Source organism: Lissotriton vulgaris, chromosome 2_1, assembly GCF_964263255.1.
Source record: "Lissotriton vulgaris chromosome 2_1, aLisVul1.2, whole genome shotgun sequence".
In the NCBI taxonomy this organism is placed as follows: Eukaryota; Metazoa; Chordata; class Amphibia; order Caudata; family Salamandridae; genus Lissotriton; species Lissotriton vulgaris.
In genome coordinates this window covers 1,482,025,130-1,482,049,922 of record NC_141687.1, presented here as the reverse complement: position 1 = coordinate 1,482,049,922, position 24,793 = coordinate 1,482,025,130, and the positions used below count along the sequence as shown (strand labels likewise).

Genomic DNA, 24,793 nt, shown 5'->3' with positions numbered 1-24,793 from the left:
CTTACCCACAATCACGTGGTGCTGGAAAAAATACTTGCGGTGTGCAAGTGTGAGGGTTCCCTACTCACCAGAAATCCCCATTTGGATCATTCTGTGATGGAGCAACTTGCTGGTACCGTTTTAAGAGAAGGCATGGGCACAGAAATGGTTGGGGACTTGTACAAAGAGGAGACCTTGACCAGAGATGCTGCTGGCGCTATGTTCACTCCGGAGACCCCTGCAAGCACGGTCTTCGCAGCAGAGGTGCTAGCGAGTCTGGGCTGCACACATTTTGAGGCCACAATCTTCATTGCAGACGCATCTGCTCTGGAAGATACTTTTTTTTGCACAAATGGAGATGACGCCGAAGACTTTTCTTTTTAACGGTTCCAATCTCAGGTGGAAGGAATCCTTGGAGAAAGCAATTTAACTGAAGAATAATCTCAGCTCTGCTCCCCCTGGTTGGCTCGACAATGGTTCCATCACGCGCTGGCACACAGCACGCCGCTTCCATTAATTCTCCTCAAATTTAGTCCTTTGTACTGAAGGGGCATCAATCGCGTTTATGATCGCAAACAAAAAATACTTCAGCCGTGTGGAAGATAGGTGGAGGGAGGCGGAGGAGAGGTGGAGGAATGCATAGGGGGCGCGTGGAGGAGAAGAAAGGTTGAGGGAGGTGGCAAAGGTGATGGGGCAGGGACAGCAAGGAGAGCAGTGGTAGAGAGGGAGAAACATGGAGCTAGGGCAGGGAGATGTCCAAGAAAAAAACTCCACAGAATTAAGAACAAGCTGTCTCCGTGGAGCCGACGGAGGGACGGAAAGTGAAAGCGCGTAATGCGCGCGCTTTCCGAGAAAAAACACTCCATTGAATGAACAACAAGCTGTCTCAGTGGAGCCGACGGGGGGACGGAAAGTGAAAGGGCGCGATGCGCGAGCTGTGTAACGCCAGCCCTTCGTGAACACTTTTCCTATCTGCTTGCAGAGAGGAGATACTGTGCGCATGCACATCGCCTGTCTGTGCGCACACATGGTTTGTCTCCCTTCGCAAACCAAAGTGACGACAATAGAGGCTTGCCAAGGCGAAGCAGCGCCTGCGCTGCATTCGCTAGGCGAGTCCTAAAAAACGAATGTCGTAGCTTTCTGGATCTGCAACTGTTAGTGCAGAAAAAGAAAGGAACTCTTGTCAGCGACATCGAAGTAGAGAGCCATCGGTGCCATCTACCGGCGCGTATATGCACTGCTCAAAATTTTCCAGATCTAATCTGACATCTGAAGAATATTCTAAGGTAAGGAATCTGCAGTTAAAAGTCTCTTACAGAAAAGGTTAGTTATGGCAATACTAAAGGCACATCCTGTTGGAGCTGGTTCACAAAATGACCCAGGCTTGGCACCAAAACAGGCTGGTATACCATTTTAATAGCAACTGAAGGTGGGAATATTAAAGATCTTAGTGGGTCTTGTGTGACAAGGCATGCCTGCAGCAAGCAAGGAGAGCAAAGTAAGACACTTCACATTCTTATGTCTGTGGCAGACACACTTTTTTGTTAAGGTGCAGCTGGACATAGATACTTGAACATAGTCCCAGCCCTGGATCATGAACCTTAATCAAGGAATACATTCAACCTAGTAGTTGTGGATCACTCAAGCAGGAACATGAAACGGTAACTCAAAGGATGGTCACTCACTTGAGATGGCAGCAGCCCTGCTCAGTATTTTGACCTGGGTGGGAATCCCCAAATAGAAACATTCTGAATGTCAGAGGAACTTCATGTTTGCATACATGGAGGCAATGTGGGTTGTGCAGGAGCACCTTGAAATCAGCATGCTTGCTAAGAAATTCTAGGAGAACCTAAATGAGGCCCTCAGGAAGAACTATTACTGTGTTTTTTATTTGCCCGTGTGAAATTCCCAGAAGTGAGTGGGTTTCAGCCCCTTTGAGCCTTGGCTTGGCAACCCTTGAGACGCTCCTTGAATCTTGCGAGAGAAGGAAGGGAAAATGCTCTCAAGTGAACACAAACCTGACACACTGAAGGTGGTACTTGCCATGGGTGTATCTTGGGCCAATATAAGGAAAGAGGTAATCAGGGTCTAGAAACTATTCAAGATCAAATAAAGAATTGGCTAATCCAAAAGTTCACTATGACTGAGCACCAAACTGGACAGAAAGTTTGAATGGCAGAGGCTGAAAACCCCCATGCCATCCATGACAAGTGAACCAGGACATCCCAAAACCTGGAAAGGTGCATAACACGGTGGACTTTGAAACCCAGAAACAGCCCTGGAGGGCTTACATGGCTACAGCCTTAAACCTCAATATGACATGGCTGACACAGTTATTTTCAAGATGACAGATGGAGCGGAGGTAAAAAATTTGCAACCATTTAATCTCCTGTCCCATACTGCAAGGACAGTTCAATGAAGTAACTCTCTCACTCTTAGAGATGAACAAAATAATGGCTACTGTTATGCTAGTCCACTGGGGTACCACAGAGATGAGGATCTGTGTGAAATACCAGAGACTTTACTCCATTACCAGAACTGAATTGATTTTCCAGTAAAGAGCTGCCAAGTACCTGGTAACTTACTTTCCAGCACTAGCGGACCACCCAGACTGACAGTGCTAAAGAGAAGTCAGTATTTTAAACATCCAAGAAGCACATTTCACATAAAGCAATATCATTTCGACTGACGCCCCTGCCACCTTACAGACTTGTTAACAAGGACATGGTGGACATCAAGGCTGCGTGACCAGACGACACTGTAACCTACAGATCCAGTAGGGACAGCAACCTTCTACACTGCAAGGAAGTGCTTTCAGACCATGCCTATGCAGGCCTGACCATCAAGGTGGAAGGGGATTGGTGTGCCCCTGGCATCAAAAGATCTGAAGAAGCTGAATGCCCTTGTTTTCAAACAACACCTTATTGCACACAGACAAGTCAGTTATTGAAATGTACCCGAGGAGAATGCCCAGCACCCTCACTGGCCATTTCAGGAAGCCCACCTCTTATTTTCAACTATTTTTGGTGAAGAGTTTGTGAATGGGGGCATGAGTTCTTCTAAGATTCTGAGGCTGTCAGTGGAGAGCCACGTTTCTCTGATGCCAATAAAGTTGGTGTTTTTTTTGTTTGTTTGAGAACCATAACGAGTTGGCAGGGCTAACTTTGGGGGTGTACTTGACTCCAGCTGAAGATCTAGGATTGATTGTTTGCTTTTCGATGAACGCGTGGGCCATTTCTGAAGTCTCCGTAGTTCTTCCTTTTTTAGCAGGTTGAGACAGCGCGAGCTCGTGGTTGAAGAAGCAGTGTCTGCCATGACTCAGGCACTGAAATGAGAGAGGTTCTGCATGCATCAGAGGAGCAATGCTCTGGAGAGATCCGGGCACAGAATAAGAGGAAGAGGTCCAATTAGCAACATGCATAACAGATTATTTTTTTCTACTCTGCTGTGAAAACTGTGTCGATAGCTTCTATTAAGGTACCTTAGGGAAAGCTTCATTTGAACAGCTATGAAAAAACTAATAGCTATGTGTTTTATCCCCTAATGTGTTAAAATGTGCGTCTGATGGAAGATGGGGAAATCTCAGGCTCCCGGGCACCTTTAAACTAGGCCATTCTCCTTCAGAGGAAGAGTGGCGGACAATGGCAGCCACACAGGTATTTCCCAGGACACCATTCAGAATGCGGCCCTGTTAAGTGGGAATTTGTGGGTGTGTGTGGGAGGAGGATTAGTATGTGGTGGAGAGGATTAGTAAGTGGGCGGAGATTCACATACACATATTTGGTTGATAACTATTCAGCACGATGTATTTTTTGGAACCGTTCTCATATTCCTTCATCCTCACCTAAAATTGATATTTAGCTCTATTATCTAAATCAAAAAAAAGCTAACCATAAGAAAAAGAAAGACTTCATCAGATGTGCAAACGCATGCTCCAGTTGAACGATCTAGATTTGTCTGTCCAATATTATAATGTTGAATAAATATTCTTATTTTAAAGTACACATTATCAAGTACATTAAATCCTTTTTTTTTTACTTTAACAGGCCAGTTTTTTCATCTATTGGCAGTGATTTCTCCTACGGTGACAGGAGAGATGAAGTTGCATTTCGAACCAGCCCAAAGTGCAGCATTATCTCAGAGGTTCCATTTGCACATAGGTGTCGAAATACTACATTTAGAATCTGTCAATCAATTATAGCGTCGAGCAAAACCTGGTATTGTACATCCCGAATTGGCCTCAAATGCAAGCAGCACCAAGAACAAAGTGATTAAATGTATTCACAGATGGAGGAACATCTTTAATATGGAGGTGGGTCGAACTAATATATTCACATCATTTTATGAAACATACGCACAAGAATATCGAGAATCTCTTGGGAACAGGCTATTAATGTGTTTGTGACAAACACTTTTCAGATTAGCCCATGCAAGAATGTGCCATGTTTTGTGACCTGATCCAAACCGCTACCTTTTCCTAACTCGTGAGAATGTCTTGGATTCAAAGCAATTGTCGTGACTAATAGTTTATTAACTCTCAAGTAACATGAAACAGGGATGAGAAAATGACTATCTGTGTCAATTTGCAGAGGGTTTCGGTGGCTGGTGGAGTAAAATACAATCAGTTCAAATGAGCGAGCTCTCGGATACGAAACGTATAACAATTGGAGGTACCATTGTTTAGGTCTCTAATTTGGGACCTTTTTAGATGGTAATAAGAGATCACGCCACAGAGCTGGGAGGTCAGTGAGGAAACTGCGATTCGAATATCCACCGGAGATAACGTTGTAAAAGGTAAGTAACGTGTTCTTCGGATGTATACTTCTAACCACATATTCCTCATCTTCAGAATAGATACAATAGCAGTGGCTATTATTAGCCACGGTGGAGGGTCTGTAGAGTAGGCTTTGACCAAAACGTGCTACAGGAATGAACAAGCAAAATGCCATTCTTATTGGGCCTGGCTGTCAAGGCAGTAGTGCTTCATGAATATTTGCACCCACGCCCAGTTGTGCCTGACGAACAAGTTACTTACCTTCGGTAATGATGTATCTGTAAGAGACATATGTTAGTTATAGATTCCTTACCTTAGAATTACCCCCAGGCGTCAGAGTGAATCCAGAGATTTTTCTTCAGCAGTACCCCTGGGGGTCTGTAGGTGGCGTCGTTCGAATCCGCGTCCGTCGTTGGCATCGTGGTCGCCGGAATGACGTTGTGGTGTCTACTTAGACGCCACCCTTTCATACTGACGTCAGTTCTGACACAACTTTCCACGCCAGTAGCACAGCGCCATGCTAGACACTGACCACTGGTGCACATAACTAGGGCCCTGGAAGGGAGTTCCTATCCCTAGAGGTCAGTTCGCAGAACGGGGAGGATGGGTGGGGCGGTAAGGAATCTATAACTAACATATGTCCCTTACAGATACATCGTTACCGAAGGAAAGCAACTTGTTCATCTGAAGGAGACTGTTAGTTATAGATTCCTTACCTTAGAATAGATACCCTAGCAATTCTAACCCCAGAGTTGGGTCTGCAAACTAAGTTCACAACAGAAAGACCTGGAGAACAGAACGGCCAAAGTAGCCATCTCTCTGGACTTGGCTGTTCAGGCAATAATGTTTGATGAACATGTGGAGGGATGCCCACGTGGCTGCCTGACAGATGTCAAGAAGTGGGCTCCACGCCCCAAGGCAGTAGCAGCTGCCCTAGCCCTGGTGGAGTGGGCACACAGTCCCACTGGAGCTTCCTTTTTCGCTAAGGAGTAGCAGATTTTAATGCAAAGGACAACCCATCATGAGATAGATGTTTTTGTACAGCCCTACCTTTCTTGGCACCCACATAGCCAATAAAGAGTTGATCGTCAACCTGGAAATCTTAGCTGCGGGCCAGATAGAAAGACAGCACACGTTATGGGTCCAGACGGTGGAGTCTCTCCTCCATGGAAGGGGTCGGAGGTGGGAGGAAGGTGGGCTAAGTGATGGTCTGTCCTATGTGGAAAGAGGTAACCACTTTGGGAAGAAAAGAGGGCCTTGTGCGAAGGACTACTTTATCTGGAGGAATAGCAAGAAAAGAAGGTTTGAGGACAGAGCTTGAAGCTTACTCACTCTGCGAGCAGAGGTGTTGGCGACAAGGAAGGAAGTCTTCAGAGTAAGGAGTCTGATAGGGTAGTTATGTAAAGTCTCGAAGGGAACACACATAAGGAACATCAGGACAAGATTCAAGTCCCACTGGGGCATTATGAAAGAAGAAGGAGGAAAGAGATGAGTAATCCCCTTTAGAAATCTATTTACAACAGGGGACTTGAAAAGAGAAGGCTGATCAGAAGGCGAAGAAAGGCAGATATGGCCGAAAGGTAGCCTTTAAGAGTGCCCAGGGTAGAGCCCTGCTGGGCTAAAGAGAGGATGAACAAGAGTATCTCTAAAAGGGGGGCATAAAGGGGACCCACAGCCTTTGCTGTGCACCATGCCACAAACGTTTTCCATCTACAGGAGTATACAAACTTGGTTGAGGGATGCTTGGCTGCCAAGAGGACATTACAGACTTCGGGTGGAAGGTCAAAAGCTATCAACTGCCGCTGTTCAATCTCCACACAAGTAGGTGGAGGCTGGACAGGTTCGGGTGGTGGACGGTACCCTGCTGCTGTGACAGAAGATCCTCCCGAAGAGGCAGTCTGATCGGAGGATCGATGGCCATGCTCAAGAGCTCCGGGTACCAGACTCTTCGTGCCCAGTCCGGAGCCAAAAGAATGACTTGGGCTTGCTCGCGCTTGATCTTATTCAACACTCGGGGCAGAAGTGGTACTGGCAGAAAGGCATACAGAAGGCCGCAAGTCCACTCGTGACGAAAAGCATTGCAGAGAGAGTGCCGCCTCGGAAATTCCAAAGCGCAGAACTGCTGATATTGCGTGTTTACTTTGGTGGTGAACATATCTAACCAAGGCTCTGCCCACTACTGAAAGAGACCTTGCACCACCTCCGAGTGAAGACACCAATCATGATCCATCATGCACCGACGGCTGTGCTTGTCCGTCACTGCCGTTCAGAGAACCTGCCAGGTGTTGAACCACCAGGGACATGCCCTGATGTTCCAGCCATGACTAAAGGCGGAGAACCTCTTGACATTGGATCCACGACACCAACCCGCCGTGTTTGTTGCAGTACCACATGGCAGTAGTGTTGTCTGTGAACATCTGCACTACTCTTCCTTCGATAGAGGGAAGGAATGCCTTCAATGACAGACAAATCACCCATAGCTCCAAAAGGTTGATGTGGAGGCCGGATTCCGCCAGAGACCAGAGTCCTCTGATCTCCACCTCTTCCAGCTGGCCGCCCCATCCCAGGAATGATGCATCAGTAACCACTGCCAGCTCTGGTTGGGGAAGGGAGAGGGATCTGCCGCTGACCCAATCTTGATTTGTTAACCGCCAATGCAATTGACGTTTAGTCCCCTCTGAGATCTGGACGATGTCAAAAAAGATTTCCCCCATGCTGCGCCCACTGGAACTTCAGGTCCCACTGCAGAGCCGGCATATGCCGCCTGGCATGATCCTACAGCAGGATGCAGGAGGCCATGAGGCCCAGCAGCCTCAGGGTCATCCGTACCGAAAACTGGGATAGAGGCTGAAACTTCGGTATCATAGACCGAATATCCTGGACTTGCTGTTTGGGAGGATAAACCCGCCACAGAGCCGACTGCTGGGCCTCCAACAGCTTTTGGGCCGCATTTGCAAAGATTTCGGATACATGGCCCAGCAGTCGGAGCACGACTTTGGGTCGTGGTCACGCTCCAGTCACCAGAGGCATATGAGGTGGGGGTCCATAACCGACATCAGGCCTCTTACGGCTTGAACCCGGTCAGTCAATGGGACATCCCTTGTACAAAAGAAGTCGGAAGACTCAAAAAAGAATTCAACAAAGTTGAAAAAAAATGTAGTAAACAAATGACTAAAGGGGTAGCTCTCTCCGGATCTGCTCAAGGCTGGCTTGGAAAAAGAAAGAACTGATTTCAGCGAGCAGGGGCGGTGTCTAAGCAACGTCATTCCGGCGACCACAACGCCAACAACGGACAAAGAGTTGACTGACGCCACCTACCAATGTGCAGGTGTACTGCTGAAGAAAATCTCCAGATCGAGTCTGACACCTGGGGGTACTTCTAAGGTAAGGAATCTATAACTAACAGTCTCTTTCAGATAGATGTGTAGGATGCCAACACAGTGGAGGCAGTCTAAAGACGGGTGGATTGGTCTATTAGACATTTCGAAGGCTGCTTTTTCTTTGTGCACGAGAACCCCCAAAGCTGATCGTCAACCGATGGATGGTCTTATCTGTTGTCAGTATAGAAGCTCAAAGCATTTTTGGAATCCAGCCGATGGTGTCTCTCCCTTCTCTTTTCTCTTTCGGGCGATGAGGTGGGGCAAAGGATGCTGGAAGAGTGATAGATTGCTCAACGTTGTAAGGAGTCAAAGATTTAGGCAAGAAGGCTGTCTGGGTCCTTCTCATTAGTTTGCCTGGAAAAAAGGTTGAATAGGGCAGTTGAAGTGAAAAAGCCTTGAGTTCACTCATGTGACAAGCTGAAGTGATCACAATGAGGAAGACAGTCTTGAGAGTCAGTAGGTGAAACAAGAACCTGTGAATTGGCTTGAAGGGGGTGCATATGAGGAACATAAGGACCAAGTGAAAGTCCCATTGTGGCATCACAAAGGGTTTTGATGGGAACATTTGTGTAAACTGCATCACAACAGTTGATTTAAAACAATGACCGTAGATCTAGCAAATGTAGAAAAAACTGACAAATAACCTTTGCTTGGCCAAACACATAACTAACAAACCATCTGACATTTTAGGTTGTAAGTGTCTGTGCTGCAGGCTCCATATCAGCACACAAAATTGTCCTAGAGCTCAGCATGAATGGATATTAAAAACGTCTGTTTGCCATTAAGGAACACATCCACAACGTTGGGTGATAAACCAAACCCAGACAACCGCTGCAGCTCAATCTTGATTCATGGAGATGTAGGTAGCTTGGGTTCCAGTGCAGAACCCTAGCCTGCTGCTGCAACAGAAGATCCTTCCAAAACGAACACCTGAACGGAGTACAGGTGCTCATGCTCAGAAGTTCTGAGTACCACACTCTCTTGACCCAATCTGAAGCCAATGCCCAGTCATACCTGGTCTTCTGTAGAAATCTGGGTGGGAAGAGGCAGTTGCAGAAAGGCATACAGAAGTCCCATGCTTTCTTTAGCTGGAATGTGTCTCACAAAGAGAGCTTTCTTGGGAACTCCAAAGTGCAAATGTTTTAACATTGTATTCTCAACAGTGGTGACAAGATACAGCTCTGGTTCATTTCCCGCCCCTCCACTTCTCCCCCCTCCACAACCACTGTCGGAAGATGCCCTATGCCATCCCAGGATGCAACTGTCTAACATGGTCTGCCAGGTGCCGGCGGCTGAGTTCATCCATCCTAGTGCTTTATGATCCTCTATATGGTTCAACATTAGGGAGATACCCTTGCCAACTCCAGAGGTGCAGAGCCTCTTGAAAGCAAAGCCTCTTGAAACGTGACCCAGGCCACACTTTACCCTGCTTGTTGCAATACCCTGTAATGGTGGTGGTGTCTGTGAGAACACGCACCAGTCTCCCTTTGATAGATAGCAGGAAGGCCTTCATTGCCAAGCAAATGGCCTGCAACTGCAGTGGATTAATATGGAGTCAGGTTTCCAAAGGAGACTAAAGTCCTCTAGATCTTCAACTTACCCAGGCTGCCTCCCCAAAACAGAAATGACACAACCGTCATCCAAGGATGGGGAAAGGAGAGTGGTCTGCCCCTAGTCAAAGTGTGGTTGAGCAGCCATCAATGCGGATCATGTGCAGTCTCCTCAAAAACCTGGATGGCATCCAACAGGTTTCCTTGGTGTTGGGCTCATTGGGACTCCAGATCCCACTGCAGAGCCAGCGTATGTGCCCTAGTATAGTCGACAAGCTGGATTCAGGACGCTAACAGGCCTAGAAGCCTGAGAAGTGGCCCCACCAAGAACCAGGACCTAGGCTGAATCATCTGGATCATAGCCGGATTGTCCTGGCCTTGTTGAAATAGATGAAAGTCCCTGAACTGGCTGTACTGTATCCAGGAGAACTCCAATGAAAGGCAGCCACTGCAAAAGAGTCAGGTACAACTTCTGCTCATTAATCGCAAACCCCAATGAAGTCAGGAGGTTTGCCATCATCTGGAGATGGTCTATGATGGAGTGTGAGGAGCCTGTCCTCAACAGCCAGTCATATAAGTAGGGTAAGACTGGTATCCCCCCAACCCCCCAAAATGGGCGGTGATCAGTGACATCACTTTCATGAACGCCCATGGGGCACAGGAGAGGTCGAACAAGAGGACTGGAAACTGAAAATGCATCTGGCCTACCTTGAACCACAGGGAACATTTGTGGAACTGAAGGGTGGGTATATGAAAATACACATACTGTACGTCCAAGGATACTATCCAGTTGCTTGGGTCCAGGGTAGCCAGAATCTGAGCCAGTGTGAGCATTCTGAATATGGCCTTTCACAGGAAGGCATTCAGAAGCCGAAGACCCAAGATATGTCAGAGTCCCCCATCCTTCTTCAGCACAAGGAAAAAGCAAGAGTAATGACTCGCCTCTTTTTTAGAGTCCGGAACCCTCTCAATGGTTTCTTGGAAGAGCAAAACTTGCACCTCTTGCATTACAATGGACAGATGCTCCTCTATGAGCAACTCTCGGATGTGGGAGGAAGATGCGGCGGGGTAGAAAGAAATGGTAGGGCACAGCATTGATGAATAATTTGGGAGACCCATCTCTCAGATGTGATGCATCTATGCCCTGGAGAAAGTGGTGGATTCCACCTCCCAAACAGTGGGTGTGTGCTCACTGATGGCAAGCTAACATAGCTTGGAAGTTGCTGCAATGGAGGAAGAGTTTTGTAATGACTGATGCCATTGATGATCTGGGTGTTGCCAGTCAGATACACTCCATGACCATGAAAGGACTGAGGTGACTGAAGCAGAGGCTGGAGAGACTGGAGTTACCTATATTCCAGCCACCTAGAGTAACCATAAAAACTTCTGAAACTGGTGCGGAAATTGTTTGGCAGGGACCGAAAGACCCAAAGAGCATGCTGCAACCCTACGCTCCTTGAAGCATTCCAAGGCAGAATTGGATTTCTCTCCAAATAGTTACAAACTATCAAAAGGTACATCCATAAGGGATGTCTGAACGTCTCCAGAACATCTTGTGGAGCGCAACCACACATGGCGGCAGAGGGCCACACTGGTGCCAACTGCCCTTACTTGACAATTATTAGTATCAAGGGTGGCCCGAATAATGCAATTAGTGGTGTTTTGCCCATCCTGAAAGGTTTGAGGAAAGGAGGCCTGAAGGTCCTTTGGGACCGCTAGCAAGATCTCGCTGTACAAGATTCAAAGGGCATGTTTATACCGTTCCAATAAACAAACTGCTTTGAAATTCCTCAATGCTAGATTCGCAGAACAGAACATCCTTTACCCAAACACCTTAATCCTCTTAGACTCTCTATGGGTGGAGCCATGGAGAATGAATTAGGATTTACTTCATTGGTTGAATCCTGGACAATCAGACTCCCTGGAGTAGAGTGATTAGTGAGGAAAGTCCAGTGCTGACCCATGATGCTTGCCCACCTGCCTAATCACTGATGGGCAAGTAGGGCTTCGTCCAGGTGCCCATCAAGATGACAATGGGGGCTTTATTGAAAAAGAGCACAGGCTCAGAAGTGAATGGCCAAGGCTGCAGGACTTCCGCATGGATATTCAATGGATGACAATTTGAAGGTCTAGGGCCTCAGTGCCCATAAAATTACATCTTCTCCATTGAAGGACCAAAAGGTGAATCAAATTCTATATCAGGAAAAGTAACACGCCTATTGTCCTCTTGTAAGTCTATTTATAAAATGTTACCATCATAATAAGGGGGCAAATCAATACCATCCCCACCATACTCATAATTCTTGGGTGGTGGTAAGCTTTTATCGGAAACGGAACAAAGAAGACAATATAGCCTCTTAGGATAGGTCAGGACAGGATTAGACTAAATGGTGACCAATTGTCCTGACCCTTAGTCTCAGTTATGTCGAAGCCGGATCGGGGTCACAGATCAGAGCTGGTACTGAATCCTCCTCTGGTGCCTGCAGCATTGTTAACCAGTGTCGAAGAAGGAGGGACCACCGCAGGTCATGGAGACAGAAGTCTGTACTGGAGTCAGTACGGAGCCTGTGATGCGTCAAAGGGGTCAGATGGCACTGAGATCAGAACTACTGGCGGTAATCCAACTGAGGAGCCCTGAAAGTGCCAGATACATGCAGCATGGCCTCCTTCAAGGTCTTGACCTGCTATGGTGTCACAAATGGCTGGGAAAAGCAAGTCGCATTGGAAAAAACATGAATTGTCGCCTCAAACACAGATTTGGAGCAAAACCTTGAGCTCCTTGTTACCTCTCTTTTGATAGAGAGTTTCTTGTATTTCCGCTTGGGCTTCGAATTACCAGAGGACTTAGATCGTTAACTGGACTTCTTGCGAGATCGGGTCCACCTCGCTGATTTGGAGTGGGAGTGAAGCAAGTTCTATGCCTTCTTCCTCTGTTTAGCGTCATACAGCTTCACTTCACGGTCTTGTATTGCCTTGGGGTGCGTGAAGACCTACTTATCGCATAATGTGAAGTTTGGGAATACTGCTATGAAATGTTTCTGAATCCTGTATGGTGACTGGGAATATTCTAACGGCAGAGAATAAGGGGGCAGAATTAAAAATACATGTGCGAATGCACATCAAAGAGAAATAAGCACTGGCAAAAAGTCACAGACATTATGTCCAGGATTGTGGGGAGGGTGGTTCCACTGGATGTGAAATGGTTGCTCCTGATGATAAAAGGTGACCTGGACTGGTGCAGATATGAGGGAATATGGTTGGCCTTGGCAGCAGGAATAGCAAACAGAAACATTGCCAGGGGGTGGGGAGCGCCGCTACCTCAGACACTGGAGGATTGGAGACGAGACCTTGATTGGTGCCAGCGCGCTGAAGAAAGGGTCTACAAAAGCAGGGGATGTGCTAAGAAGTGGGAAAAGGTATGGGCACCCTGGGAAAAGTAGAGAGGGATGAGCTTGGGGAACTGAACGGTATTGGGGGCCTTCACTGCCCGAAAGCACTATGTAAATACACTATCGGTGAAGTACTGTACCTGTCTTCCTGTGAACTGATGAAAATGCTTATTGTAATGTATGGTCTGTTGAGCTATGTTAATAAAAAGATTAATACAAATAAAAAAGAGAGAAATAAGCAGCACAGTAAGTAATTGCAGCTGCCATGTACTCCCAAAAAGTTTTTAAAAAACATTTTAAAATGTGATACGGTGAGGCAGGGAGGAGTTTGCTGGGGTATAAATAAAAGTGGCAGCAAGAACAATGGGGAGTAGGAACTTCAGAAGCAATGGATGAGCGGGGCAGGAAAGGGGAGCACCGTAAATAGATTGGGGAAATTTGAGGAAGAAGGATCACATGAAGGAGAATGAAAAACTCACTGTAGAATACTCTTAACATCTTTGGGTAAGTCTGCACTAAATATACTCGTATAAATAAATACATGCTCTCCTACTGTGAAAAAAATGTAGTTCCATGAATGCTAGTAGTGGAGCGATAAAAACAACCAACAAAAACTATGATAAAAAAAAGTTACGTTCTAATGGAAAGACAAACAAAAAGAGGAAGGAAAGCAATCGAAAAAGAAGGCACATGAAAGCTGCAAGAATGCCAACTACTGATAAGCAATGGGCTGACCCAAAAACCACGCTTCAAATTAGTACAGCACACAAGAGGTCTTTGACTACTAACTGATAAAAGCTGCAAAAGGTAAGCAACTTTTATTCTGAGGAAGACATCTTTCAGATATTGACGATATACGTCTAAACTTTAGGGTCTCTTTGGCAATATTTATATTGGTTTTGTAACGGTAGTGAAAGCCTGAAACTTTCCCCCGGCATAACTCATCAAAGTCAACAGTTCAAAAAAGCGAGACAGAAAGGGGAACCATGTATAATACAAGCACGGCGAATTCCACAGACCAAGCAGTGGATGGCTGTAAAGGTCAGTCCGTAATTTGGACTGTCTGTGCTCTGTGCCATTTACATCTAGGTCGGACACAAACATAATTCAAATTAAATTAGTTTTGCTTTGTTTGATGCTTAATGTGGCTTTCTCTCTGAATACAAATGATTTCGTTGTCTGCACGACACGTACCAATTACATGATCAGCCAGCCTGCCCATCGGATTATCTTTAATGCCACTCTCCCCAAATTTAATTTGTATCTTTTCCACCAGATTTCTTTTCTCTGTGCCCTCACAGTACTTGCAGCGACAGCAGATAATCCCGAGGAATACCAGAAGCCCACATATATAAAGGACACAAGTACGCTCTGAAGCAACAGAACTGTTACTCGAAGCACATCACAAAACACTCAAATAAATAAATAATAAAGAGGTATAATGATGCTCCGTTACCTTTTCTTCACTGTTGTCAACTGCATCATCTTTCAAACTTTCAATGTTTTGCTGCAGACGTGACATTTCTTCCTATAAAACAACAATTGTATCTTTGTAACTAAAAGAGATTATCAGAATTTTAAGATTAGAAACTGTGCGTATGGTCGAGTGCAATCGAATATTGCATACTTCCCTGGTTATGATCTCTAGTAAAAATGCTGACGTTAATTACGTCATTATGACTTGTTTCCTGGAAATGAAGTAACTATGGGTTTACAAAAATTATCAGTCCAATTGACGACCTGGGGTGGATGGACTTTTTTCCAATGACTAGCCGATCACAAAATCAATTTCTTGACTGTGCACGTCGGGATGCACTGCAGACTCAAACATCTGTAAGATCCAGGTCTGATAGTAAGCGTTTTAAACCTCAGATTATAGTGAATGCTCATTGTAACAGAAAACTTCTCACACTAGAAAAGTCTTCACTACACTGGAGTAAAGGCTGCCTGTAAAAAACAAACCTAAACAGGACAAAGAAGAAAGGAACGGATTGCTTTACAAAAAAGATTACCAGAGTAAGTGCTTTTTACTTTGATAAATGTTGTTTAAGAGACTACTGGTAACCTTTGTAAATGCAGACTGACTAGACAAATATTGGAACATATAACCAGCGCTCCTGTCTTCCTTTTTAAAACTTTAGTGAGGTTAAGTCTCACCCAAGACACACAAGTCGGCCTTCGGCATTGCGCCTTTTTCCACTGCAAGTGAAAACGGGAAAGGCTGCATTTTTTTAAAGAAACAATCATGAACATCGAAACAGGACAGCATTATTTCTCAACGTTCCTCTCACTGACATAAGAGAAAGGCAAACATGTTGCCGCAATATGTAGTGCCATCTTGTTGTTGGAAAGGAAAACATATCATTGCAATAAACTTTCCAATTTAAAATCAAAAATCTCGAGTTCATGTTTCACTTGACATTATTAACTCGTTCCATGCTGGTGACGGAACCGCTCCGTCATCAGCCGCGGTGGCGCTGTGCTGATGACGGAGCGGTTCCGTCATGGCCCAGCCGCCGCGTCTGCGCTGATTTCGCGCCTGCGCGGCGCGTTCTATTGAGTGGGGCGGGCCATAACGGAACCGCTCCGTCATGAGCACAGCTCAACCGCGGCTGGTGACGGAGCGGTTCCATCACCAGCATGCGCCCGCCGCGCGGCCCCCCCCGCCCCCTTAGCGCTGCGGCGGAATAGCCGCCGCAGCGAAGGGGTTAAGCTCTGATGAGCATATTTGTTTATATAACGAATATATATATTATGGCGGAAAAAGCACTGAATAAATAATTTAGCATCCAAATACTGTGGTCCGTGTCTGTTCCGGTTCGCTGTTGGGTGGAAGAAGCCTCGGTGTGAGGGAGACAGAGTTGCACATATTATATATATATATATATATATATATATATATATATATATATATCACGAAAATGTTTGTGAGCTGTAGGATTCGAAAAATTGAGAAACCGACTTTGTGCATTTAGCCTTCAACGGACACAGATTTGGAGGCCCGACTAAGGGTTTGATTTTATCTTGCAGGAGGCAGAGCCCAATATGGGTCATATGGTGGTTGGAGGACTACGAATCCCATAAGTCCATAGATGACGTCAGCAATAATTGCTATGAAACAGGACGAACCAGGGACTTTTTCTCCTCCGACGTCTGCCGCTGCATGTCTGCCCCGTGAGCAAGGAGCATATGGAGCTCCGAAACGCGCTGGGGCTTAATGAAATATCCAGTGCTGTGTCCCGTTCTGCCTCAATAAAGGAGTTAACTGTAGTGGCTGACTTCGCCTGTCATTGCGTGCACCTCCAACTGTGGCAGCGCAATGGAACATATTTACCAGCCGAGCCAGGTCGGGGAGGTAGCAACATCACGAAAATGTTTGTGAGCTGCAGGATTCGAAAAATTGAGAAACCGTATTGCAGAATGACAGACTTTGTGCATTTAACCTTCAACGGACACAGATTTGGAGGCCCGACTAAGGGTTTGATTTTATCTTGCAGGAGGCAGAGCCCAACATGGGTCATATGGTGGTTGGAGGACTACGAATCCCATAAGTCCAAAGATGACGTCAGCAATAATTGCTATGAAACAGGACGAACCAGGGACTTGTTCTCTTCCGACGTCTGCCGCTGCATGTCCGCCCCGTGAGCAAGGAGCATATGGAGCTCGGAAACGCGTTGGGGCTTAATGAAATATCCAGTATTGTGTCCATTTGTGCCTCAATAAAGGACTTAACTGTAGTGGCTGAGCTCGCCTGTCATTGCGTGCACCTCCAACTGTGGCAGCGTAATGGAATATATATATTGGTAGCAATTAAGTAATGGTTGTGTGAATAAGATCTTGGTCATAGCGCACTAACAAGCGCATTACAACAACGTTGAAATCTGCTGGTGAAAAATCACGAGACCTATCCTATGTACCGGCAGTTCCTCGCCATAGATCATATCATGGACGTATCTTTTTGTGTACATTGTCGATGCTTACAGACGCTTGATGTATCTTTTGAAAATCAGCCTTAGCGCACTAACTAGCGCATCACTAATTCGCTGAAATTATCAGAGAATGATGTACACTTTACTTCATGCAATGTACCGGCAGTTATTTGCCACAGATTATTTAGGTATGTTTAATTTACTCTTCTATGGACATTGCTGTTGCTCACAGACGGTTTATGTATTTGACAATTCGGAAATACGATCAATGTTTACTATGTGAATTGTTGAACATTTCAAGATGGCGGACATTACCAGTCCATTTTCGATGTCCACTACACGGAAGTGTTGTTGTTCATAAGGCAGTACTGTAACGTTACATACTTTGTGTGAACAAGCGCTTTTCAAGCCCGAAACGCGTCGCAAGGTTTATGATTGAATAAACCCCTTTTGCTCTGGTACACTTTCCTGACTCCTGTGATCGTTTGACCGAGTGCTCGTTGGTACGCCGTTCTCAGTGTGATATATATATATATATTCACTGAAAAAACTCTAGGTTTCAGGGACGTTATAGTTAGAAATCAGCATTTAAAAAATCATAGGAATTAACAGAAAAAAACACAGGTTTCAGGGATGTTATAGTTAGTTGGACAGTTCACTCGTACAAAACCAAAGAAATTCGGCTGTTATAGTTAGTTTAGCTAACTATAACTCGCGCCCCCGCAATGCACTGCTGAGGACGTCACATGTTGCATCATTCATGACATGGTCAGTGACATCACTGATGACATCTCAAATGACATCGCTGATGACATCATCCAGTGACTCTGTGTTTCTATAAAGTTTAAATATGTTTTATATATATGCCAAGGTATATTTAAGAATGAGTGGACGTATAAGTGTCTGGATGGATGATTTAGTAGGTGTGTGACTGACTGTATAAGTGAGTGATTAAATCTGTCTTACTGAATGCATGGGTTACTGACCGATACAGACATTCACACAGTTTAGTTTGTCAGTTGGGGTGTAAGCGGTTGCATGGGTTGGTGAGTAGCTAAATGAGGATCTATATGGGTTATTGATCGGTTGTCTGTATGGGTGCCTAAGTGTCTGTGTGTTTGTGACTCTGTGCATAGATGTGAGAATGGATGATTCACTGGGTGTATGGGTTCAAGAGTGTATCTGTGAAGGGCTTGTATGGGTGGGTGAGTATGTATGAGTGTGTTGGTGAGTGAATGGATGCCTCAGTGATACATGTGTGAGTAACTGCATATGTGAAAGGCAGTATATCTGAGTGCTGGAGTGTATAAATGACTATATGTGAGAGTGAGTGATTGCGGGGGTGGCTGTATGGATCAGTGTGTTCTTGTATTAGTTATCGTATAAGAGTGTAAGTATGTGTTAGTATATGTTTGAATAAGTGAGGTGGTGTGTGTATAGCTGTATAGGAGAGTACATGGGAGTGTGACTGATTCTTTGCATGGCTGACTAGGTGTGTGAGTAACTCTATGGATGAGTGGTGGTGTGTGAGTGTCTGTATAGATATGTGAGTGCATATGATAATGCCGTTTTGATGGTTGACTACATGTATCAGTGACTGTATGGGTGAATGAGTGAATGAGTGGATGTGTGTGTAGAGCTAGGAACTAGTGAGTGGGTATGTACTAACTAGTATTGGTGTGTCTATGGTTTCGAAAATGGGAGTTTGTATTTTAGAGTGGGTGTATCAAAGGTTATATTATGGTATGAGGAGGTGCATCAGATTATCACATGGATGATGTCATCAGTGATGTCATTTGAGATGGCATCAGAGATGTCATCAGTGATGTCACTGACCAGGTCATGAATGATGCAATAGGTTACGTCATCAGCAGTGCATTGCGGGGGCGCAAGTTCTAGTTAGCTGAACTAACTATAACGGACAAATTTCTCTGGTTTTGTACGAGTGAAATGTTCAACTAACTATAATGTCCCTGAAACTTATGGTTTTTTCAGTGAATTCCTATAGTTTTTTAAATGCTCATTTCTAACCATAACGTCCCTGAAACCTATGGTTTTCTCAGTGAATTTCAAAGGTTTTTTAAATGGTAATTTCAAACTATAACATCCCTGAAACCTATGGGTTTTTCAGTGAATTTCAAAGGTTTTTTAAATGCTAATTTCTAACTATGCCTACAAAGGTAGGACATGTGAAGAAAGAGGAAGAAACGCGCAGAAAGAAGCAAGACAAATGCAGAAAGAGGCAATAGAAGTCCGGACAGATGAAGAAAAGTGCATGAAGAAGCAAGAGATATGTGCAGAAAGAATCAACAAAGAAGCAGAAGGTCCTCCGGTGCCCCCGACTTTTTGCTGACGGGTACTGGTTGTAACTGACTGACTTACCAGGCCTAGAGCCAGTGGTATGCTAAAAGACACTTAGAATACAGTGAACACACCTACATATACTAGGTAACACTATGCATTGGGGTATCCCTGTGATTAGCATGACCGCCTTGCCATGAGTTAGTGCCTGGGTCATTGCATGAGTATATGGGTAGTGACTGGATGAATAGAGTGCTGCAAAGAGTGTATGGTGAATGCATAAGTGCTTCGGTTTTGACAGAGTGATTGGATAAGTACATGGGTACTGACTGGATGATGAGAGTACTGCAAGGAGAGAGCATGGTGAATTTATAGGTGCTTGGGTTTTGGCGGACTGATTGGATAAGTACATGGTGCTGGCTGGGTGATTGGAGGAGTGCATATGTAGTGACAGGGAGATTACTACAGTGCATACATTGTCCTTAGGGGATTGTAGCACTACATCTGTTAGTGCCTGCGTCATTGCATAAGTACATGGTTAGGGACTGGAGTGCTGCAAAGAGAGTATATGGTGAATTTATATGTGCTTGGGCATTGGTGCAGTGATTGGATAAGTACATGGTGCTGGCAGCGTATTTGGAAGAGTGCTCAGGGAGTGACAGAGGGATTGCTGGAGTGCATAGGTGGTGCCCTGGGGATTGTAGCAGTGCATGTGTTAGTGCCCAGGCCATTGCATGACTACACAGGTAGTGACTGCATGATTAGAGCACTGCAAAGACAGTGCATGGTGAATGTATAACTGCTATGGCTTTGGCAAAGTATTTAGATAAGTATATGGTGCTGGTGAAGTGATTGGAGGTGTGCACAGGAGTGACCGTTGATTGCTGGAGTGCATGGGTACTACCTGGGTAATTGCAGGAGTGAATCAGTAGTATGTAGGTGGTTAGAGGTCTGCATGGGTAGTGCACAGGGGATTGTAGCTGTGCATGTGTTAGTGCCTGGGCCATTGCGTAATCCCTGTGGCGCTTACTGGAGGTACCTGGTGGGCGAGTTTGCCCCCAGGGACCCTCAGGATTCAAGGGGACTTAATCCCCCAATTTACAATGTGCCAGGGGATGCATTTGCACACTTGCTATGTCAGGCCCGCCCCCTACCTGCACCACTGTGCAAAGGCATCCCCTGGCGCATTGTAAATTGGGAGATTAATTCCCCTTGAGTCCTGAGGGTCCCTGGGGGCCAACTAGCCCACCAGGTACTTCCAGTAAGTGCCACAGAGCTGCGGTGCAGAGAGGAGTAAAACAGGGCGTGGCCACTGAACACCTCTCTGCAACGCAGCTCTCTGGCGCAAACTGGAGGTACCTGGTGGGCTAGTTGGCCCCTAGGGACCCTCAGTATTCAAGGGAAATTAATTCCCCAACTTACAACGTCCCAGGGTGCGCGTTTGCTGAGTGCTGTAGTTAGGGGGCAGAGCTTACGCAGCGACGCCGGCTTTCTTTTTTTTCCCTTTTATTTTACAAGGGGGGGCTATGTGGCCCCCCTTCTTTTACATTAATTGGGGCCCTGGGGACCACATCCCCCGGGACCTGCTCTTTTTTAAATAAAAAAAAAACAAAAACGATAAGGGGGCCGCGCAGACACTTGTAAAATAAAATTTCAAAAAAGAAAGCTGGCATCGCTGCGGAGGCTCCACCCCCTAACTGCAGCACTCAGCAATTTTGGCCCCGGGGACCCCATCCCCTGGGGCATGGTCAATTTAAAAATATATATATTTCTAAAGGAGGGGGGCTGTGTGGCCCCTCTCCTTAGGCCTCTAGTGGCCCCGGGGACCCTATCTCCCGGGGCTGTGCCTCATTTTAAAAATTATAATTTTTTATTTCTTGATGGAGGGGGTGCTACGTGGCCCCCCTCCTGGGCCACTTCTGCCCCGGGGACCCCTTCCCTCGCAGCCGGCCCTTTCCGTTGAACCTGAATGCCCCCCTACGGTCCAGCCGGCTTCTCGCCTCCTGTGGGAGTGGGCATTGCTTTTCCACACGGGGAGCTGCCAAAATGCAGCTCCCCTTGTGGAAAAGCAATGTGGTTTGGATTTTTGTAAGCGAGAGCAGGAAACCTGCTCAGGCTTACGAAATCCCAACCAGAGTTTGCTATGACAGGGCGGGAGCCACATGGCTCCCGCCCTGTCATAGCAAACAGCAGTGTCCCAGGGTTGGGCACCCCGAGACACTGCAGGAGCCGGCCCTGGGGGGTGGCAGTCCCCTAGGGCTCCTAGAGGGGGCCGCACAGCCCCCCTCCCTTAATTTTCAAGGCCCCAGGGAGGTGGTGATCCCTGGGGCATGTGGGGGGGGCTCGTGCCCTCGCAACACATTTGTTTTTATTTAAATAAAGAGCCCCGGGGAGGTGGTGGTCCCCGGGGCTACGGGGGGGGCTTCGTGCCCCCCACAACTCATTAATGAAGACCAAGGGAGGTGGTGGCCCCAGGGCAGAGTGGAGGGGATTGGGACCCCCCACGCATTTTTTCACTGCCCCCGGCACCTGGCCAACCCGGGGGCTTGAATACAACAAAGCATTGAAGCCCGCGCTTTGTATTTTTTTTATTTTCTCAGCCGGATTCATGATCACATCACATATTCAGACATTTTTTAAAAAAAATGCTTTTTTTGGCTCTGGAGATCCTTGTGGGACCCCCTGGGCAGGCCTAGGGGGTCAGGGTGTTTCTACCCTGCCCCCTTTTTCTGTATTTTCACTGTGTTTCACTGTTTTCTTGTGACTCGAGTCACAAGATGGCTGCCAACACTTCCTGGTTTGGAGTTTTGGCAGCCAATTAGAATGAAGCTGGTAGTTGGGAGGGTTCCCGAACCCACCGCTGCCCTAGATATCAATATTCTTTCTTTTTCTAATTTCTCAGGAACTACTGAACGGATTTACACCATTTCACAATAACAAAAAGGACTCTTTCTGAACCAAGGGTTACCTTTTTGCCAAATTTGGTGTAATTCCGTTCAGCAGTTTGGGCTGTAGCTTTGTCTAAACTTCCTATGGAAAATTACATGGGGAAAACGCGTTTTGTGACCCTTGTAGTTGTTAGTTAGAATAACGCTTTTGTTTTAGAAGTTAGGCTTAGGGAGGAGAAGATACAGTGAGCGTATGAGAAGCTGATAACAGGAGACAGTGTTCTTTCTCGCTGGAGAAGGCCTGGGAATTAAGGTCATCGTGCCAGGAGCTGGAAGTGCTGAGGTGGAGTGGAAATTCACCGATGAGAAGGTGTCCAGTGGGATGAGTCGATCAGGAGACCCAAATGGGCGTGTTTTGTGATTCTGATGTTTGAATTAGGTGCAGTGCCCCGTGGGATGAGAGAGGGAGAAAAGGGAGGAGACACTTAGAGAAGGAGCATCTTAGAACAAGCTCCGTATCTTATGCTACTTGACCCATTCAACGTGATTGTACTTTTTAGGAAGTTTTCACGTGCTGAAACCTTTTTTTTCCTGATCTTGCCTGGGAAGATGCTAGGTAGGGATTCCACTTAGAGATAGTGTAGAGATAGACTAATGCTTTTCACTTATGAGCCTCAGAGGAAGTCTGACCTAGACGTGGGGGCTCTCATTGTCGGAGTTCTGGTTCTTGAGTTTGTCATTCTGTTTATGCTACATCGAGATAACTTCGTTCATAGGTTGGCTTTTGTATTAGTTCAAATGTATCTTTACAACCTCGTATTGAGGTGTCTGTATGTCCATCTATTTTTGGCTTTGTAATCAATAGACTAAACATAGATCCAGAGTCTGTGATACTTTGGACTCATGACTTATTGGGCCTATAAATTACTGCATACATTGTTGTTGTGAGATGTCTCTTCCCTCCACACTGCCAATCAGGAACCAACAAACCATCTGCCAGAGAGTGTTCCAGAAGTGAATTGTAATGTGGAACCTCACCCTTAACATTACCCTCACCACCAATTTGTCTGGGAGTGCAAGACTCTGGAGTTATAGAGGGTAACAATATCTCCTCCTGGTCACACCCACTAGCAAAAAAAATCTACTCACACAGAAGACTTAATCTGCTCGTGTCTAAGCTCAGGATTTGTAGAGCAGGTAAATAGTGCTAGAACCCCAAACTCTGAAAATAGGTTTCAAACATTTTACTCTTGCTGAGGAATAAAATGGACAGCAAAACAAATATATTCTATGGTTTACACCCTATCCAAATATAAGGGACACAAACGCTTGTCGCAGGACTCCTTTTGTTCCACCTATATGTATAGCTGTTCACTGCTAAAGTGTCAACCCTGGATTAAAAAACAAAGTGTTTTGCCCCACTGCGGAGGGACTTTATCAAGGTAGGGTTCAAACTGGAGTGAAGGTTTAATAGCTGAAAACTTCCCAGTAAGGCGGTCGCTGTTGGCTTTCCTCATGCTTTCTCTTCTTCTGTATTGACAAAATGCTTTCTTCATAAGAACCTTCTTCGTAGAGTTAATGGCAGAGGGGTTTGTCCACAGGGCTACAAGACCCAGGGTAAAGAGACATTTTTTATTGTGAGATAGCCAAGACACAGTTGAGTCCCTATCCAGTAAGATACGTTTGTGAAGGCCTTGCATACATGATTCAAGCTCTGGGCATGACCATATCCTAATCCATTATACCAAAGGTATCAGGACAGCCAGGTCATCAATCTGTTTTAAGGCCAAGTCAAAGTACAAAGGGACGAATATTTTCGATTGGGGGAGGGATAATAGGACCTTATAAAATGGTTTTGTCTGACTGTGAGAGTATCTAAATGACCGTTGCCCCATACCTCGGCCCCATAGAGTGCAACCGACTGGACGGCAACTTTATAGACCTCCATTGCTGGGGATACCTCCCTCTGAATAGAATCCCTGAGCATCCTTCTGATAGCAGCTGACTTGTGTAATAAGATAGCCGTGGACTTTTCAATGTGAGAGGACCATGATAGGGAGCTGCTAAACCTAATACCAACATAGTCAAAATACTTTACTTCTTCAAGTACCACAGTCCCCAGTGTCAAATGGCTACTAAAAGATCTGTGCAACCTTAGAGTCATGAAATTCGTTTTTTTTTTACATTAATCTCAAGCCCTGTTTAATTGCAGAAATCTTGAAATTTGTTTAAAGGATTCTGGATCCCAACAGGGGTTCTTAAGATAAGAAGCATATAATCGGCAAACACCAGGCCGGGGATGGAAAACTCACCAAGTTTAGGGACGTTGTTGATACATTCATGGAGGTAGCTTAATGCATCAATAACAGGGAGAACAACATTTGAGCAAGGATGCAGCTTTGTCACACCCCCTTGTAATGTTAATCATCTGCGTTAGTGCTCCATGCATCGCCCAACGCATTTGAGCGAGTTGTTCTCATGCAGCCTCACCAAGATCTCTACCTAGGAAGGTGGGACCTTCATTGACCTGAGAGAGTCCCAGAGACAAGCTCTGGGAACCAGATTGAAAGCTTCTCTCTGGTCAATAAAGGAAACATAGAGAT

General features: G+C 45.8%; 1 protein-coding gene across 1 annotated transcript in view; it reads right to left on the bottom strand.

The window, feature by feature from the left end:
• Positions 1–24,793, bottom strand: part of CCDC93 (CCC complex scaffolding subunit CCDC93) — a 994,005-nt gene that overhangs the window by 312,736 nt on the left and 656,476 nt on the right. Inside the window, exon 16 of the mRNA XM_086957357.1 lies at positions 14,529–14,600. Coding sequence (XP_086813483.1) covers positions 14,529–14,600 — 72 coding nt within the window. The remainder of the gene's footprint in view (positions 1–14,528; positions 14,601–24,793) is intronic.